General features: G+C 39.1%; 1 protein-coding gene across 1 annotated transcript in view; it reads left to right on the top strand.

Moving 5' to 3' along the window:
- Positions 1 to 20181, top strand: part of LOC124804650 (eye-specific diacylglycerol kinase) — an 879337-nt gene that overhangs the window by 699194 nt on the left and 159962 nt on the right. Inside the window, exons 6-8 of the mRNA XM_047264874.1 lie at positions 439 to 620; positions 15295 to 15469; positions 18813 to 19023. Of these exons, the coding sequence (XP_047120830.1) occupies positions 439 to 620; positions 15295 to 15469; positions 18813 to 19023 (568 nt within the window). The remainder of the gene's footprint in view (positions 1 to 438; positions 621 to 15294; positions 15470 to 18812; positions 19024 to 20181) is intronic.

The following is a 20181-nucleotide window of genomic DNA, read 5'->3' as shown; positions in this document are numbered from 1 at the left end:
GCGTTCTCATTCTGTGATGTGTATGTTCAGATACGCTGTCTAGATAATATAGTTGCACTTTATAAGTGGGTTTTGACTCGGCAGAGCAGCTTAAGATAAGAATTTTCATATATAGTAGTTCTTAGTACAGTTAATTGAGCCGGCCTGAGTAGCTGAGCGGTTCTAGGGGCTACAGTCTGGAACCGCGCGACCGGTACGGTCGCAGGTTCGAACCCTGCCTCGGGCATGGATGTGTGTGATGTCCTTGGGTTAGTTAGGTTTAAGTAGTTCTAAGTTCTAAGTGACTGATGACCTCAGAAGTTAAGTCCTTTAGTTCCATGCTAATGTTTCATCCATTGACGGCATGTGGAGTGACATAAATAGATAACAACCAGATGTTGATAATATGTTATTTTTGTCCTTATGTCTCAAATAATTAGTTTCTGTTTGCATTTACAGAGTGACAAGGACCAAAAGACATTTGTGATAAAGCCAATTCCTACAACATCTGTGAAACCTGTGATTGTGTTTATTAACCCAAAGTCTGGTGGAAATCAAGGGGCGAAACTGCTTCAGAAGTTCCAGTGGCTGTTAAATCCCCGGCAGGTTTTTGACCTCACTCAGGGTGGACCCAAGATGGGGTAAGAAGGCTGGCTTGTCAAATTTCACATAAACGTAAAAAGTTTAACCATGTGCCTGTTTCTGTATAATTACTAGATTACAGCTGATCAACCACTGCATTTCATTGTTATGCTGCTGCTCCTTGTTTTAGCCACATACACAAAACACAAGGTAACTTCTTGTAGTCATTTGCAAGAAATTTTCTCAGGAACCCCCCACTGCTATCAACATCATCATATTGGTATGTCCAGTTTTGTGTATTGTGTATAGTTATCTGAATTTGTCCACCCAAAATATTCAGTTCATAAGTTGTTAGTTTATACCAAATATGTTGGCAATATATGAACAGTAGATTCCATAGAAGTGTTGGAACACGTGAGGCAATAGTGACCCTACGACTTATCTTAGAAAATAGATTAAGGGAAGGCAAACCTTTGTTTCTTTTGTAGACTTAGACAAAGCTTTTGACAATGTTGACTGGAATACTCGCTTTCAAGTTCTGAAGGTGGCAGGGGTCAAATACAGGGAGCAAAAGGCCATTTATAGTTTGTACAGAAATCAGATGGCAGTTATAAGAATAGAGGGGCATGAAAGGGAAGTAGTGGTTGGGAAGGGAGTGAGACAAGGTTGTAGCCTATCTTCGATGTTATTCAATCAGTATATTGAGCAAGCAGTAAAGGAAGGAAAAGAAAAATTTGGAGTAGGAATTAAATGCATGGAGAAGAAATAAAAACTTTGTAGTTTGCTAATGAGATTATAATTCTGTCAGAGACAGCAAGGGACCTGGAAGAGTAGTTGAATATAGTGGACAGTGTCTTGAAAGGAGGATATAAGATGAACATCAACAAAAGCAAAACGAGGATAATGGAATGTAGTCAAATTAAATCGGGTGATGCTGAGGAATTAGATTAGGAAATGAGACACTTAAAGTAGTAAAGGAGTTTTGCTATTTGGGGAGCAAAATAACTGGTGATGCTCAAAGTAGATAGGATATAAAATGTAGACTGGCAATGGAAATTAAAGCATTTCTGAAGAAGAGAAATTTGTTAACATCGAGTATAGATTTAAGTGTCAGGAAGTCTTTTTCTGAAAGTATTTGTATGGAGTGTAGCCATGTAAGGAAGTGAAACATGGGCGATAACTAGTTTAGACAAGAAGAGAACAGAAGCTATCAGAATTTGTTGCTGCAGAAAAGTGCTGGAGATTAGATGGGTAGATCACGTAACTAATGAGGGGGTACTGAATAGAATTGGGGAGAAGAGGAGTTTGTGGCACAGCTTGACTATAAGAAGGGATTGGTTGGTAGGACATGTTCTGAGGCATCAAGGGATCACCAATTTAATATTGGTGGGCAGCGTGGAGGGTAAAAATAATAGAGGGAGATGAAGAGATGAATGCATTATGCAGATTCAGAAGGATGTAGGTTTCAGTAGGTACTTGGAGATGAAGAAGCAGCTTGCACAGGACAGAGTAGCATGGAGAGCTGCATCAAACCAGTCTCTGGACTGAAGACAACAACATCATATGAACAGTATATTTAGTATGTGTATTCAGCAAAGTGTGCTGCACAGACTGTAATAGACCTCTCTAACAGTGTTTTGTATAGTCTGTGGTGTTGCTTTGACAACATACTGTGAATATACTAATTCCATATGTAATCATGAATGTTAAAATATAACAGGCCTTATTCCTGCAGTTTGGCATTCAGAATTATTTATTTGGTATTCAGAATTATTTATTTCACTGCACTAGTTTTAACAAGTTACAGGTCCAGAGAACAGTGAATGCATTCAGAATAAGTGTTCCGATATATAGAAGAAAAGAAGTCATTGGAATAATCCTGAATGAGAAAGCGTGTTGTGAAAGCTATTGAGATGAGCCGGTGTGCCAGAGATTGCATAATTTAATACTGTCCTTGTTACCAATAAAGGCAAATGTCCATTATAATTATCCGGGCTGTTATGCCGTGGTCGGTTGATGAATTCTGTGGTGATTTCCAACGTTTCGTCTCCGACTGCGGGAGACATCTTCAAGGGGGTCCGTAGCTTGATGGAAGGTCCAACACACACACTGGCTCGCTGCTGACGAGCCAGTGTGTGTGTTGGACCTTCCATCAAGCTACGGACCCCCTTGAAGATGTCTCCCGCAGTCGGAGACGAAACGTTGGGAATCACCACAGAATTCATCAACCGACCACGGCATAACAGCCCGGATAATTATAATGGACATGATATTTCCGGCCATGAAAGTTTACATTTTAATAAAGGCAAATGTGAAAAATGAGCGCAGCACAATCAAAACAAATAGAGTGACTTGTAGGTCATGAGAACTATGCTGCATGGAAATTGGCTGTGGAAGTGTACTTACATTTGGACGATTTATGGGATGTAGTGAATGGTACAGCACAGGTAAGGACTGGAATGCAAGATCATAGCTGATTGATCCAGTGAACTATGTAGACATAGAGAAAACTGTGACGAAAAAAGAAGTTTGGGACAAGTTACAGAGTGTTTTTGAAGATGGAGGTGTCACAAGTAAGCGAGATTAGTGCAAGAACATGGACAAATTCATCAATCAGATCATATGTACATCAAATTTACTGATGAACGTTGTGTTCAGTTTTTCCGTTGACTGTGTAGGCACAGTATCACTAGTAGGAATGTCTGATAAATGTGCACCAATAATTAAGGGGTTAAAAAGCTCAGGCATAATGATTATAGGGATAGCATGAAAGTGAAGATTCTGCAGGACACGAAAAGTACATCAGAGTGGCCCTACGGTGGAGAAGGAAACTGCTCCAGCATTCTATTCTTAGAAGAAAAAGAAGGAACCAGTCAGGTGCTATAACACTCAGAAGATGTGCCACGTTGTATCCCAATGTCACGAAGAGTTAAATACAAAGTAACCGAGAGGTATGAATCCAATAGCCCAGAGAGAAAAAACTATTAATAAAAGTAAGGCACTTTCTATTTATTACTCTTGTGGAAAAATGGGTAATAGAGAACCAGAAAGGGTATTACATTCTGGAGCATCAGTGCATGTTAATAAGAGGTAAAACAGCTCTTAATGAAGTTACTGATAAAATACATACACCACAGAAAAAAGGTATCACTTTTCAAAATCCCATAGTTGTCTCCTGTGGTAATGCACAAATTTGAAATTTGACTCAAAGGTGCCCACAACCTTCCTCTGTACTGGCACAAAAGCTTAGAACCATACATCACTCTCCAGCACGGTGACACTTCGAATAGCAAGGTGTCGACACATGAAAAAAAAAAAAAATGAAGAAAAAAAAAATCTTTCTGGGGAGGGCAATCACAGCTTAGATACATTGTGAGTAAGATTAACATCATTTGACACTCAATATTTTCAAATTATCATAAAAGTTACAACAGTTGAAGTCTAGAATGAGAGTTGTTTCCAAAAGGTGCATAGCTGTATGGAGGTGCTTCATTTGCAGCTACCAGATTCATATCAGTGTAGAAGCATCTTCTGGTTCATAATGGTTATATTTCCATAATGTAGGTGGACAGTTATGGAGTCCCATCTTTTGGGAAGTTATCCTCTTTGGCACGGTTGCCTTCTGTCTTCCAGTGTATTGCTAACCGCCACAGGCTGCTTACACCATATAGGCCTGTTAGCAATATGGGGAAGTACGCACATCGCACGAGGTTTTACTTACATTGATTTTATACAACCGATGTCTACTGGATTATGTAATATATTCTTAGGGGTGTTATCCAGCCTGGCTAATTCAGCAGTCATGCTTTGTACATTTTGTCAAGCATCTTTTGGGTGTACTCAATTTTATTATAACTGCCCTACAATGTAGTTTGATTCCTGATGGGAATAAATTCCCAAAGCCAAGGGTTCATAATTGTCTATCTACATATGGAAATATAACCATTATAAACCTGAAGGTGCATCTATATTGTATATTGACATGAAACTGGTAGTTGTGAATACAACACCATCTTATGAGGGATGCTCAAAAACTAAGGTGACTTTTCAAATTGCATGGGCAACGTACATTCGATTATTGATTTTTTATTTATTTATTTTTATATTTTTTCCCCCCCATGGTTTGGCCTTTGCATCATGACAATGCACCTGCTCATTCATCGTTACTTGTGAGAGATTTTTTGGCCAAAAACAACATGGCAATCATTCTTCAGCCAACACATTTACCGGATTTGGCCCCCAACGACTTTTTTGTGTTCCCAAAGCTGAAGACACCTATGAAAGGATGAAGATTTTCAACGATTGAGGAAATAGAAACTGTATCGCTTGAAGTACTCAATGCTTTAACAAAATGTGCTTATGAGAGTGCTTCAAGGATTGGAAGAAGCATTGACACCAGTTTACTGCATCTGAGGGGGATTACTGTGAAGGGGACAACATGAAAATTGATGAATAAATAAAGATTTTTTCGTAAAAATAGATATTCACCTTACTTTTTGAATACACCTTGTACAGCTTGCGCCTTTTGGGAATGCCTCATCTCTCTTGACTTTAATTGTTATAATATTTATAATTACTTGAATGCTTGTTGAGTGTTGGATGTTGTTATTGTTATTCATGTAAAAAGAAGGCCACAGCTCAGAAGTTCATGTGAGGTATAAAGTGGGTTCATGATGTCACATTGGCACCAAATTCCACCACAATTCTGCCTAATGCCATCGTGACCATGTCACACAATTGGAAGGTTGTCACAAAGCTACTTACTCACATTTCATCCCTTCTTTTGACACCCCTGTGATGGATGTCAGAACCATGACACCCAGCCCAGAAATCTTGGGGTTTTCTAATGAGTGGTCGAGGTAAATGTTTCGGACACACTACCACTCAGAATCGACATGAAAAGCCTAGGGAGATGACATGATGGGTGTCAATGAAACCACCTACACTCATGGGGGTGTTGATTCCCACAAATTTCACAGTTTCCAGTGTGATGAGCAACAGGATGATGTTCTTGACAACGTTGAATGCTGCTGACACCCTCTGGATGATTCAAACCTACTCTTAAGGACATTGTGGGGCTGTAACCTCATTGTACGTGATCTGACAACTTTGGACAGTAGTATGACTGCAATTTTTGTTCTGGAATACACTGTGGAACCATTAGGGAAAGTTCAAAACCTTTCAATGAAATTTGAATGTGATCCAAAACAGCGAAAGGTGTTTCCTCTTTTTCAGCACTCCCGTTTCGCACCCTCCTATGCTGTGATGATTGATGGGTGCGACAATGACGTGTGTGAATAAAAGGCTCTCTCTAAGGCCCTCCCCACACCCCGCCTCCCTAATTTCGCGACATCTTTGGTGCCACCCACACCCCTGAAAGAAAGAAAGAGTGAGTAAGTAGTGCAGTAGTCCACTCTGTGTTATGGCAAAGTTGAACAGCCTTCAAAATGTGATACCATCGTTTGATCATATCGTTGCTGGCTGGTTGGTATATGGTGGTGATGAGTGCACAGAGTCGGGCAAGCTGTGGTCCAGTTTGCCTTCTACAATCCGTGGAGATGTGGAGTGGAGACCAAAATGAACTATCCACATACTGATGACAGCTCATGCCATTCTTTCAGCTTATATGTCAGGAATTGATGTCACCTCTGGCCAGAGTGTGAAACGATTGATGATAGTTAAAAGGTACCACAGGCTGTCAGAGATGGGTAGGGGACTGACAATAGCAATATGAACTTGGGTAAACATCCCTGTAGCCTCAGTGAAATCACTAACAGTAGGATGGACATGCTGGCCAACCTCACTATGCTGACAGGAAGCATCGCAGCAGCGGACCTAATTGTGGCAGTCTGAGCAGATGCCAGACCATGCATAGTGATGGGCGAGGAGCCTGGTAATAGCCTTAACATCAGGGTGACACATGTTGTAAATTTTGTCAAAGACCTGCCAGCAGAAAGGAGCTGGTAGGAAAGGACATGGCTTGACAGTGGAGGTGTTACAGAAATGTTGTGTCTTTGCCAGGGATAGACACTCACTCCAGTCTGAGGTCAGTGTTTGGGATGACGATAAGAGTCCAGCTCAATAGCGACCTCTTGTGCTGTAGTCAGGACAGCAAAATCGATGCAACCAGCAATCCCAGCGGCTTGTGACAGTGAGCAACATTATTTTCCTTTCCCTAGATATGCCAAATGTCTGTGCTGAGCTGCCAGATATATTTACGTTTGTGGAACTGGCGTGGTGGGAACTGATCACTGGTCTGTTGGAAGTTGTACATGATGAGTTTGTGGTTGGTAAATATCATAAAGTTCCTAGCCTCCAGTGATGGGCAAAAGTAGCAGATTGCCTCATAAATAGAAAGCAGCTTCCTGTCTTAGTTGCTCCACTGTGAGCTTCTTGAAAAGAAGGCCAACGGTTGCAAGGAACATTGAAGGGTTACTACAAGACTGCACCAAGGTATGCTGCAGCCTGTCGTTGACCACCCAGTGCATGTTGGGCATCATGTGCTGGGTTAAACAGAAGTGCAGCATCGCAAGACTGTTCTTAGCAGCAGTTACGGTAGTGTCATATGGTCTGTCCAAGGAACATGTTTGTTGCTATTAGTGTTAGAACTAGCAAGAGCATTCATCAGTGGCTTTTGAATGAAGGCTGTGCTAAGGAGATGGTGGTGGTAGAAGTTCAGCATCCCAAGGAGCTAACAAAATTCTCTGAAAGTTTGTGGATGCTGAATTTCCTGAGTAGTCTCAACTATTTTGGGGAGGGGCTGACACTGTCTATACAACTCTGGTGGCCAAGGAATATCTCCTGGGTGACTCCAACTCCGACCCAAAAGTCGTTCAGTCAGTGAAACACTGGTGACAGATGTTCAGTGTTGGTGTTGTGAAGAAGAAAACACCAATACGTCATCTAGGTAGACGAAACAAAAAGGTACATCATACAGTGCACTATCGTTGAATCACTGCCACGTCTGTGCAGTATTTCGGAGACCAAATGTCGCTTAAAGTGATTCAAATAGGCTAAAGGATGTGGTGATGGCTGTCTTCAAGATGCTTTCTATGGTGACTTTTATCTGTGTTAGTGCCTTCGTGAAATCAAGGCTGTCGAACACTAAAGCACCACTGGGGGTTTGGTTGAGTTTGTGAAGTCTTGGGGCCCGATATTTGTTTGGGGTAGTGCATGCATTAAAAGCGCAGCCTTCATTGCAGGGTAGCCAGGATTCGTTCTTCCTCTGTACCAGGTGTGGAGGAGAGGACCGAGGGCTGCCTGAGTGGCGAATGATGCCATCCTGAAGCATAATCTTGATTTTGACTTTAGCAGCAGCAAGTTGTTCTGGTGGGATGTGTTGTGGTTTGCTGAAAACTGGAGGATCAGGCGTGGTGTGGATATGATGGACCGTGCTGTGCTGTACCTCTTGTGGTGCTACAGGTGGACATGCGATCGCTGGGAAACAGTCAAGAAGGTCCTGGTACTGCCCTGCATCAACAGCACAGACAAGCTTCAGCACAAAATTTTGTGCAATGTGGCAGAACCTGCCGATTGATCGATCAGAGTCCATGTTGATAAGATGACAGCCGACAATGTCAGGAAAAAGACGAAAATGTGCTAAGAAATCGGCATCATCTCTGCGATGGTGACTTGCCAGCTGAAGGTGTTGTGCAAGCCTAGATCCAGTTGCCAAGTGCATCGAGCAGACACCCATTGGTAACGATGCATGAGTTGTTGGCATTTGACAGTCGAAGTGGCGGTGTTGGTTGATGCTCAGGGAGGAGTGTTCATGGATACACACACAAATTGGGAACCAGTGTCTATAATTTAACACTGGCCAGACTTTTTGTCATGGACAAACTTGCAATTTGAGGCAGTGTGCTATAAGTGTCTGCTCACTCACAGATGGTGCTGATGTTTGGATGCTGCTAATGTCTGGATGGTTGCATGGTGGACAGCAGTGGGGAGCTTGTTTTTCGAATGTGCAGTGGTCCAACATATAGTAGGTTGGTCTTCGGTACATCCTTGGTCCCATATGTGCTGGCAAAGGTGTGGTGGTGTGGGAACAGCAGGCGGCTGTGCACAAAGTGCAGATATTTGCACTGCGAGAGCTTCGATCTAGGCCGAAAGTAGCTGGAATCTCTGGCTGACCGTGATGGGTGCCGAGGCATTGCTGTCCACTGTGCTGGCCAGCAGCGTAGTTGTCGTGTTGAGGGAGGCACTGGTAGTGGCAGCATGAGCTGGCCAAGAACATGGGGCTGCAGTGAGGTCTTCAACCACAGTGTTGGTGAGCATTGTTAGTCATTGTTGGGGAAGTGAGTGCTGAGTTGTGAAGATGGCACCTGCCTGGCTAGACAACTGGTTCAGCCAAAGCACGTGAAACAACTTGTCTGAAACTGTGCTGATGCCAACCGTGCTGCAGAGGTGGAGCAGTAGCACCATTAATTTTAGCTGCATACACTCACAGCTGGAGATCTGGAGAGGTGGCATATGAGCTTCCTCTTGAGATGCTGGTATGGCAGACCTGATATCATAACCAAGTCATCAACCTTGGTGGTGTAGCACTTGTTGAACAGGCTAACAATATAAGTGTGCATTGTATGTTGTGACGTGCCACTGCAATGGGAGCTGGCCTCAACCTGCTTTAACCAGAGGGCCAGGTGGGTAAGCCAGAAAGGTGGTATCTGGCTGGCGACATGGGAAATGACTAAGAGGCAGCTCGCCAGGCGATTAAGTGGCATCGGTGTCAGTGGAAACGACCTTGGTGGAGTGAACCATGATGTATCACACATGCAAAGCAATTGGTCTGCATCAGCCAAGTGTCACCACTTTGGAATAATTTACATAGAAGGTAGAACCGGCAAGTTCTGGCAAATGAAACACACAATTATTCACTGAGTTAACATTCATTGATAATGTTGTTGGTACAAGAACCTAGTCACTGAAGTGATCACAATGTCAAGTAACATTACCTGTCATGGGGGGAGCACATAGTCGCTAAACATTATCTGTTGCACTAGCAACCGTTGAAAACTATGCACAATCCATTGCTCAGGTGGGCACCTCAATCACTGACACAGAATATCACACAAGTGACCACTGAAGATGCTAAACATTTGGTCTCTGGGATGGGTATTTGACATAATAAATTCTGAGAGTGAAGAGCCAAAATACAAAACACGACTTGTAATTAAGAGATATTAACAAAAAAGGCAAAAGAAGGCAAAGTGGTAAAACATGAATCACTTAGGTACCTTTTAGCCATAGCAGTAAGAGATGATTTCCTAATTCACCAAATGGATGTGAAGACAGCTTACTTAAATAAGAAATTACGTGAAGAACTATATGTGATTCCACTAGAAGCTCGAAAATCTTGTCTAGAAATAAGGAAGATTTTGTGACTGAAGAAGAGTTTTACAGATTGAAACAGAACGGACATTGCTGAAACAGATGTCTACACAAAACCTTGATGAAAACTGGTGTGAAACAATCAAGGCAGATCCAGATATGTTAAATAATTGAAGTAAAGATGATGTTACAACAATAGGTATTGTGGTTGAGTGATTTCTTTATTCTGACTAAAGATTAAAATGGATGAACAATATTAAGAGACAACTAGAAATGATGATTAACATGCATGATTTGGTGAAGATAAAGCAGTACTTGACAATGCATATTGTTAAAAATAAGAAAGCAGAAGAGTTATGCAAAGACCAATCATAACACATAGAGAAAATTTTGAAAATGTTTGGTATGAGTGACTGAAAACCCATTTCTACACCATTGGAGCCAGAAGCCAAATTAATAACCAATGAAGATGATGTAGAGTGCAATGAAAGTGTACTATAGTTGGGGCAATAGCGAGCCTGTTATATTCGTCACAAACTTTGAGGCCTGATATTGCTTTCACCCATATTGCAAGCAGATTCTACAAGAGCCCAATAGAGAAACATTGGACCACCATTAAAAAGATATTTAGATATGTAAAGGTAACCAAAAACTATGAATTAAGATGTTGTTCAAAGTGCAATACAGAACTCGAGGGCTACAGCGATGCAGACCAGAGGAGTGAGCTAGAGTACAGACATTCTGTTACTGAATGTTGTTTTAGATTAATGACGGGACTTAAATCCTGATCCTAATAAACACAGAAACAATAGCCTTGGTCAGTGAAGAAGCTGGGTACATAGCCTTATGAAACACAATTCAAGAAGCATTGTGGATCATAACTCTAATATGTGAGAGAGATCCTATTGCCAGTATGGAATCCTCCAAGATTTTCTGTGAGAACAAGGGAGCTATAAACTTAATCAGAAATGATGTCACTAGTGTCAGAACTAAACACAGTGATATAAAGCTCTATTTTATAAGGCAGTGTTAAAGTATAACTTGTTGTTTTATTCGTACAATTTAGTGTTCAGAATTACTTATTTCGATGCGCTACTTCTAACAAGATAAATGCAGTTGAATGTTTCTGTTTCTTGCTTCCTGTAAGCAATAAGGCATGTTTGTAGAGCTCTCAGCCTAGCATGGAGATGACACAAATCATCTTTGGACAGTACTACGCTGTATGAGATGGGGTGTAAAATTTCAGAGCCGTACATTTTGTTGATTCTTCATAGTGATTGTGTAAACAATCCAGTGTTAAGATTTTTATGTAAAATGGAGTACAATTGAAGTGTGTATGTGGTAAAGTACTTTCTTTTAAGACTGTTAATTCCAATAAAGATAAGCATTATTAGGTTCAACATTGAGAGAAAAGCAGAGATAGAGGAAGCTTTAAGTCTGTTAAAAGGGAAAGATAGGATCCTTAATGAATTACTAAAGTATGGAGGATATCCACTAACTGAACAGTTGATATTAAAGTTGGTTAACAATATTATAACTGGTAATAATATTCCAAATGAATGGAGAACTAGTATTATAATTCTCATATACAAAAAGGGAGATAAGAAAGACCCATCCAATGACAGAGGGATAAATCTACTGAGTTCAGTTCTTAAACTTATAATAAAAATAATAAGAAAGAAAATAAAAAGCATTACAGTTTGCAATCTTACACTCCCACACATCACCATTAAATTCCTCTTATTCTGTTCATTATTTTCAAAAGCTTCGGTAGGCATAAGATATACAAACTAAAAACTTTTTACTTAACTCCATTTTCTCTTATTGTTGTTGGCTCCAGTTTTTGTTGTGTCTAGGGTTACATTCTTGCGGCTGAAATTTTGATTTAACGGGTTCTTGATAACTGAATAACTGATGAAGATTTGTTTGGGCTATGAATATCTTTTTATTTTATCCCATTATTCTAAATCATACCAATGAAAGACTTACAATCTTCATTTTGATAAAAACCATCGATTACATTGTCGTTGACAAAATAGGAAATTCGTCTACTTCCTTCAAAGGCATGTCCAGTACTACCTACATTCTGCTGTGCAATTAATAATATGAATTTTAAGTATGCCAGAAATTTTGTAATTTCAATTATTTCTGAAATAAACTTAACAGATGTGCTAAACCTATTCTAAAAATGGGGTCTTTCTAACTTAATAAAAAGAATTGTAGACATTTATTCCAAAAACTACACCCAGGCAAAAAATGGTTCCAGGTTAAGTAGCTGCATAGCAGTTAATAATGGCATTAGAGCCTGCTGCTTTTTAATTTAGTCATGGACAAGGTGATAAAGAAGGTATTGGCGGATAGCAATTATAGAATGGGTGACAAAGAAATAAAAATCATTTGTTATGCTGATGATGCAATTCTGCTGGCAAACAGTGAAGATAACCTGGAGAAACTTTTACTTATATTTAATGTGGCACCCAAAAATCTAAATGTGGCCGTATCTACTAAAAAAAATAAAACACTGTATTATCACGTCTGTGGAACTAGTTACATGCATGCTGGAAGTGGGTGGGAAAATTATTCAACAGGCAATCGCATTGGAATATCTTGGTATTGGGAATAATATACAAAACAATAGTTAGACCAGTTATGCAAGACTGGAAACCTCAAAAACAAAAGGACTTTCTTAAACCACAGAAATGAAAATTGTGTTTTATGGGGAAGACACTGCAAGATAGAGACAGAAGTGAAAATATTAGAAAAGAATGTAAAATGGACTCCATTAATGGTGGGTACACAAGAGAAAGCATGAATGGAACAAACACACAGACAGACTGAATGAATGGTAGATTGTGAAAATCATAAGAAATAAATTACCAGCTGGTAGAAGAAATATTGGCTGTCCACGGAAAAGATGGAGGGACGACCTCAGAGTAGACTGTGGGATACTGAAGGAAACAGGCTTTAGTCTAGGAAGAAAGGAGGAGGAGGAAGAAGAAGAAGAAGAAGAAGAAGAAGAAGAAGAAGAAGAAGATTAAAAGAAACTCCCCCTTTATTGTTGTTGGTTAAAAAGTCATTCAGCATGAGAGTAATCCAAGTCCCCGTAATATATCATCAATTTGAGGTACTGGAATGAAGTTCTCAGCAAATTGTAATAAGCAAAATTGCTAGTACTTTTCTACATCATCAGTATTCTTTGTCTTTTGAGATATAGAAGAAACTGCGGGGTTAATTTCTAATTTTTTAAATGGAGCAATGTACATTTTTTAAAAGCATTCAACATTTTGCAATAGGAGTAGTACTGTAATATAGCAGGCAACAAAATTTCAAGTAGAACTTTTGGCAGGTGGTTGACTAATTCTTCTCCATGCAGTAATGCCAGTGGGATTCATGGAAAATAGTTTGTTATTGTTTAAATTGAAGAAACTGGCTATCATGAAGCAATAAATGGGAACACATTGGAGCATTTGTTTGAGGACGCCCTCTTCTAAAGCTTGAGTATGCCATCTGTTAATCATTTATGGTCATTGCAGTCTAATTTTTCTTCTTTTTCCTTCCACAATTACAATGGTTAGTGCCATATAGCATTCAGTATCTTATGCTGGTGCACTCATAGTTGGCTCCTGAAAACTGGGTATTACCAGCCGAGTTGGGTGGGGAGGGGGATGTACCGCAGGACCGTGGAAAATATAAATTATTGCATTTGTGCACAAAGTAAACCGTTGTTGCCTGTATATTTGTACATGAGCTGTTTGAAAGTCTGTCTGATACTGAGACTTCATCACTACAGTTATAATTGGCATCTTGGATGGACCTAGATTAGGGATTGTATGGCAAAGAATAATAGAACTGTGCACTTGATAAGTAGAATGATTGACGAAAGATAGTTCAACACCAGATAAAATGAAGTACAGTGTTTGGGCTCTTGTAGCATGCGTATTGAAGTATTCTGTTTAGGTTGGGCATCCCTATCTTGCAAGGAAAAGAATTGTCTTTGTGTCCTCTAACACATCTGGGATTGTTGCTGCAAAACTTAATGATATTCACTGGCTGCTATTTGCACACTGCTGCCGAAACTGGGCATCCACTGAGTGTCAACAGGTGGCCTTTTCAGATGAATCATGTTTTTTATGCATTGATGTGAAATGTGTGAAAGCAAACACCCTGCTGTACTAGTCAGCAGGGCCCAGGCCAGAGGAGGGAGCATTATCGTCTGGTGAATGTTTTAATGACATTCTCTGGGTGATCTCATCATGCTGGAAGGCACAATGGATCAACATAAGTATGCATCTATCCTTGGGGACAATGTCCGGTCCTACATGCTCTTAATTTTTCCTCAGCACAGTGGCCTTCACCAGCAGGACAATGCAATGTGTCGTGCATCTCACAGAGTATGTGTGTGTTTCATAGAGCACCAGGATGAGTTTACTGTACTCCCATAGCCACCAAACTCGACAGATTTAAAGACAATCAAGAATCTGTGGGACCGCCTTGCACAAGTTGTTTGTGCCATGGATCCTCATCCAAGATTCTATTGCAGCTGGCCACAGCAGTGAGGTAATCAATGGCTTCACATCCCCTTTGGTACCTTCCAGAACCTGACTGACTCTCTTCGTGCTTGTCTTGCAGTGGTCCACTCGGGAAAATGTGGTTATTTGGGCTTTTGACAGTTGGTCACATTAATGTGGCTGGACAGCATAGGTCTCCAACTAGAAGAAGTGGCTGGCTGCCCACATGAAGATTCTCAGGAGAAGTTGAAGTTTAAGCTTATTTTACTTTTTGCACACATCCCATAGTAATGGGATTGAAAATAGTAATGGCACTGAAAACTGTGAAAATTGTTAGACTACATGAATTCATGTAGGTCACTATATTCAAAGGAAAAAAAAACCTTGGAAAAACATCTTGTAAGCCTTGTGTTTATTGTGTTTATTATATGTTTGGTTATCCTGAGAAAACTAATGAACCAGCCATCGTATATTGAAGTGTGAACTATCTCACTGATTATAATAAATGAAAGTCTTCCAATTTCTCAGTTCATGTATTTATTTTGAATGCGAAGATGACTTTAAGATAAAAATAAATACAAACTGAAGATAAACTTCAGTAATGGATGACACTATGCTCCTGAATAATGTTATCTGTATAATATTACTCATGATATGGTATGCTCATGTAAACATACAACAAACTATGTTGTTCATGATTTTCATCTTCCTAGAGCAACCTAGGGACTGTTGTTTGAAGTACGTGGAAGAAATCAGGAATGAGTGTTTATTTCGAGCTTAATACAGAAACAGTTGATAAAATAAATGTAGTTTACATTTTGATTCTAAAACAGAAGTTCATCACATAACCTGTCAGAACCAAATTTATTAATGATGTTACAATTGTGTTTGATAGGCTGGAGATGTTTCGTAAAGTTCCTAACCTGCGTGTACTGGCGTGCGGAGGTGATGGGACCGTAGGATGGGTTCTATCAATACTCGACCAGATAGCGATATCGCCAGCCCCTGCTGTTGGAGTGCTGCCACTTGGTACTGGTAATGATCTTGCCAGGGCTCTGGGATGGGGAGGGGTAAGTTATGGTATTATTTTGATATTGATGTGTCAAAGGCCTTCATTCAAATTTTGTTGACGGGAAATTGCTATTTTTAAAAATTGTTTTGCATCTTTACTTGTAAACTACTTCTATAATTGTGACTTTTCTGGAGGTTTTTTTCCCCTCCATAGAGATTTGTTGTTTGATGATAATGATAAATGTTTGTCCTGAATGGGTACACTACCATGTTGCTATAAGATGTAAAGTTTGCTATATGATAGCAGAGTGATACAAATAATGTGTTCTGCCTTTACTGCCCTCTACCACTGAAACTCAACTGTTACTTCTTACTTCAATATTTTCACTAGAAAAATAGTGTCCATCCTCTTTTAGAATACTGCTGTGTGGTGTGGGGTCCTTAAAAGATACGGTTGATGGAGTACATCGAAAAAGTTCGAAGAAGGGCAGCACGTTTTGTATTATCATGAAATATGGGAGAGAGTGTCACTGAAATGATACAGGATTAGGGCTGGACATCATTCAAACAAAGGCATTTTTTGTTGCAACTGACTCTTCTCACGAAATTCCAGTCACCAACTTTCTCCTCTGAATGCGAAAATATTTTGTTGACACTGACCTACATAGGGAGAAATGATCACCATGATAAAATAAGGGAAATCAGAGCTCATATGGAAAGATATAGGTGTTTGTTCTTTCTGCGTGCTGTACAAGATTGGAATAATAGGGAATTGTGAAAGTGGTTTGATGAAACCTCTGCCAGGCACTTAAATGTGATTTGCAGAGTATCCATGTAGATGTAGATGTAGATGTAGGGGAGAATAGTAATATGCTGAACATGTGATTAGAAAGAATCCTCTGGAAATCTCAGATAAATTGTATAAAATAAAAAAATACAAAAGCAGGCAGTTCCACAAACTAGATTGTATCTGTTATTTCCCTTATCTTACTGAACACCAGATGTGATATAGTTTTAAATTCTTATGGCAGCATTGTTGATAACTGTTAAAGGTTAACAAAACACCTCTGTAACAACCAACGAAGTAATCTGCATGACGCATCAGTTTTTAACTTGTCTGCTAGGTTTGCTTTCTGTGGAATATTACCACCATCTTCACCACCACTTACAAATATGTTATGGCCGTTTGCTGTTGTTTCATTGCAAAAAAGTCTCTCAGCAGTTCTTATAACATAATAGATAAACTGGACAAACAATTTGTATTATCAGTGAAATCACAAAGAAACTCATTCGATAATGTAGTGACCATCAGCTTGAGATACGTGGTTCATAATGTTGGGCAGTGAGAGATGACCTTCATAAGTTTGTCGTCCATAAGTGAAATGTTTGTATGTGCAGCTCACATAATTGCTAATGTGTACATAATATACGGCTAGAGGTCTGATCTGAGATCCCACGTTTTCTGCATTGCCAACCTAAGTAAGCAGTTGTGCAGCAGCTGTTATCAACTACTTTGTGTAGTTTGCTTTGCGGTGGGTTGTGCATTGTTCATTATTTTCTTTTCTTATTTTTAAATGAGTGTAGAGAATGTTTGTGATACATAAGAAGTTCTGAGTATCACTCTCACAATACCTGAAGAGATTCATGATACGTTTGAAAGTTAATCAGTTCTGCTTTTGCAGATGCTCAATACATTTGCAGCATACCACATGATAGTGCCTGTGTTGTACCACGACAGCGGGTGTCATTTATGTGAGTACCGATCTTCGTGGCACAGAACTTGGTTCAGACAGTAGTGCATTTCACCCCAGATGTACAACAACATATCTGTAGTCATCTCTCCATTCCACATCATGAAATATGTAGTTCTCTGCATCATCCTAGTATTGTTGTCATAAGGAAAAACCTTTGACTAATTCCTGACATATATCACAAAAAGATATCATTGCATGTTAAATCAAGTGATCTTGGGGAGCAGAGCAGAATTGATGTATCACCATTCCCAGTGTGGCTCACGGAGGCTTTTGGCAAAGTGACACTCAGCACATTGTAAACTTTCTCCTGAAAATAAGGATTAATGCTATCCAGTGGAAAGGTAGTTATGTAGATCTTCTGTTAATTGAGTCTTTAGCCATTCTGTTAACTTGTCCAGGTACCTGAGCCAAGTGACAGTAGACTCTGTAAAAAGAGGAAGAAGAAGAAGAAGAAGAAGAAGAAGAAGAGAAAAGGACCCATATTATTTGCATATGCTCATCACACAAGATACATTTACTTCGCTGAGTCTGTCTCATGTTTCACAATGACTTACGGGTTTTATGAGATGCAGTATGTAACATTAAGGTGATTGGTGCTTATGGGCATGTGGAATGGCGCCATGCTACAAAACACTAACCTTTCAGTCAATTCATCCTCTTTTAACAGGATCTTCACTTCAGTGCAGAAGGTTTTAATATTGTTCCTGTTCTCAACTTCTGTATAAGATGCAGTTTGTATGACTTGTAGGGCAGATGCTTTCATAGAACACATCATTCAGCAGGATGTGACACATTTAATTAGTGACTAACGTATGTTGTTGATTTATTCGGAACTTTACATACACAGTTAAGGTTTTCTGTGACTTTTATAGGTGTCAAAGACTTCCTGTGTGGTGCAGACAGATTATGGACTGGATAAGTTGCTTGCTAATGATATATAATTCCATTGTGTTAAGTTCTGTCCGACAGAGTGTTGGCACTTCACAAGAATCCCTGTTTATTCAAATTTCATTGCACAAAGTACTTTTTATTGCTATAGAGTCACAATTTTGTAAACAACCGTTGCACAACAACAGCAACACAGTGTCTGGTGGTGGGAATGTGAACTACTCAGGCTGACATGAAAACGTGTGGACAAGTAACTTGGGAAAATCATTTGTCAGTGTATATTATTGTGAAGAATGCTTGTAACGTCAAAACAGAATAAATTTTCTTTACTTTCACATGAGTTCTTTTGGAACAGTAATCTATTGGAAAATCAAGTCATTCAATGTAGAACATTTCCACTGAGTCTGATACAGGTATAATGAAACGAGTTTTGAGATATAACGAAAAGAACAATGTTTTCTGAAGTACAAAACCACCAGAGAATTTTTAAACCTTGATTAGCACCTGTTAATGATAAAATTGATGTTAAAATCATTGCAAATGATTTCTGCTTCAAATGGTTGTGGAATCCTTGATGCTGAATGTGAGAACTGTTATATGGTTATCTTATAAGATACCAAAATTAATAAATTTATGTATGAGTACCTGATTTATTGCACACATAGTAGTATTGGTGATAAAGTTGGCTGTAATGCAGCCAAAGAATAAGTAATTTTGTTGTGAAATGCTAATGTTGACATCATCAGTATGCTTTTTACAGGGCTACACAGATGAACCAATTTCTAAAATACTGGCAAATATTGCTGATGGAGACGTGGTTCAGTTGGACAGGTGGGAACTTAAAGTTGAAAAGAATCCAGAAGCAGAAGCTAATGAAGAAGGAAAGGACAATTTGCCTTTAAACGTTGTAAATAACTATTTCTCCCTTGGTGTTGATGCTCATATAGCACTGGAATTTCACGAGGCAAGAGGTAATTTTCACTCTGAATTTATAATCCTGTCTTTAACCACTAGGAAATAACTGGTGTCAAAAGCTTCAAGCATACAGTGATGTGTATTTGAAACCCTATTTGACTGTATTTATGTTAATTCATAGATGTGAAAGTATGTCAAATATTTTTTGAGGTTTCAGTAGTTTACAGTTGTCACCAATGCATGAAATGGAATCCTCCTATCTTATCCTGTTGGAACCAATATAGAACTCTCACACACTATAGTGTTTCTATCATCTCCTCCTCATTTTATTGAGCTTTATGAAGGAAAAAACAAAATCGAATATAGAATTTTAGATCAGATATTGTTGTTGAGGGAGTCCAACAAAGTATTAGGATTGTTAAAATTGGAGAAACAAATGAAGTACTTTTAATACAATTTTAATGTTCTAAGATTGACTGTTGTTAATGTTTGTAGTCTGAATGTTTTAAGGAGAGACTGCACCCACTTTTAAAATAAGATTCAATAAATTAATGACATGCAATAATCTTTTGAGATGTAGTTTAAAAATGAATGTAAATTTGATGCTCACATGGGAACAACAATGTAACTAATGGAAGATAACAAACACTTTTTTTTTTTAAAACTGTCACTCTTGATAATGCATTCAATCAGACTAGAGTTCTTGTTTAGATGTATGATAGTGTAACTTTTACTCGAGGACCTATCACAAATAGTAGTAAGAAATTGTAGACTTACACTTTTATGTGCAGAACTGATCATCATTGTTACTGTTTTGAGCAAAAGTGATTACTAACATCTTGTAATATTTCCTTATCTGTGTTCTGATTGTCATTTTTCCCTCATTAGTTTTCTCTTTAATAGGGTTGGGATGTTTTTATGCTCACTGCACTTGTTACTCTTAACTAAGGATGGCTAATGTTGGCAAATCATCAGCAAGGTCTGAACGTCAGTAACTGATATTTGACCTCAAACTATCAGTACTTTAACTTCAAGGTTAAATGATAGATTTATAGAATGGCGTAAACACCACCACACAAATACATTTGGCATCATATTTGAAAAGCACAGGAAAAGAACGTGCTTCATCCACATTATCAAATTGTTTAGGAGAGCAGTTTTAAAGTTTGAAACTGAATTTCATGGATACTAATGGAGAAAATTAATGAATACAA

The sequence above is a fragment of the Schistocerca piceifrons genome, chromosome 7 (genome assembly GCF_021461385.2).
Source record: "Schistocerca piceifrons isolate TAMUIC-IGC-003096 chromosome 7, iqSchPice1.1, whole genome shotgun sequence".
NCBI lineage: Eukaryota > Metazoa > Arthropoda > Insecta > Orthoptera > Acrididae > Schistocerca > Schistocerca piceifrons.
The sequence above is the reverse complement of the archived record's forward strand: the minus strand, read 5'-3'. Positions and strand labels throughout refer to the sequence as shown.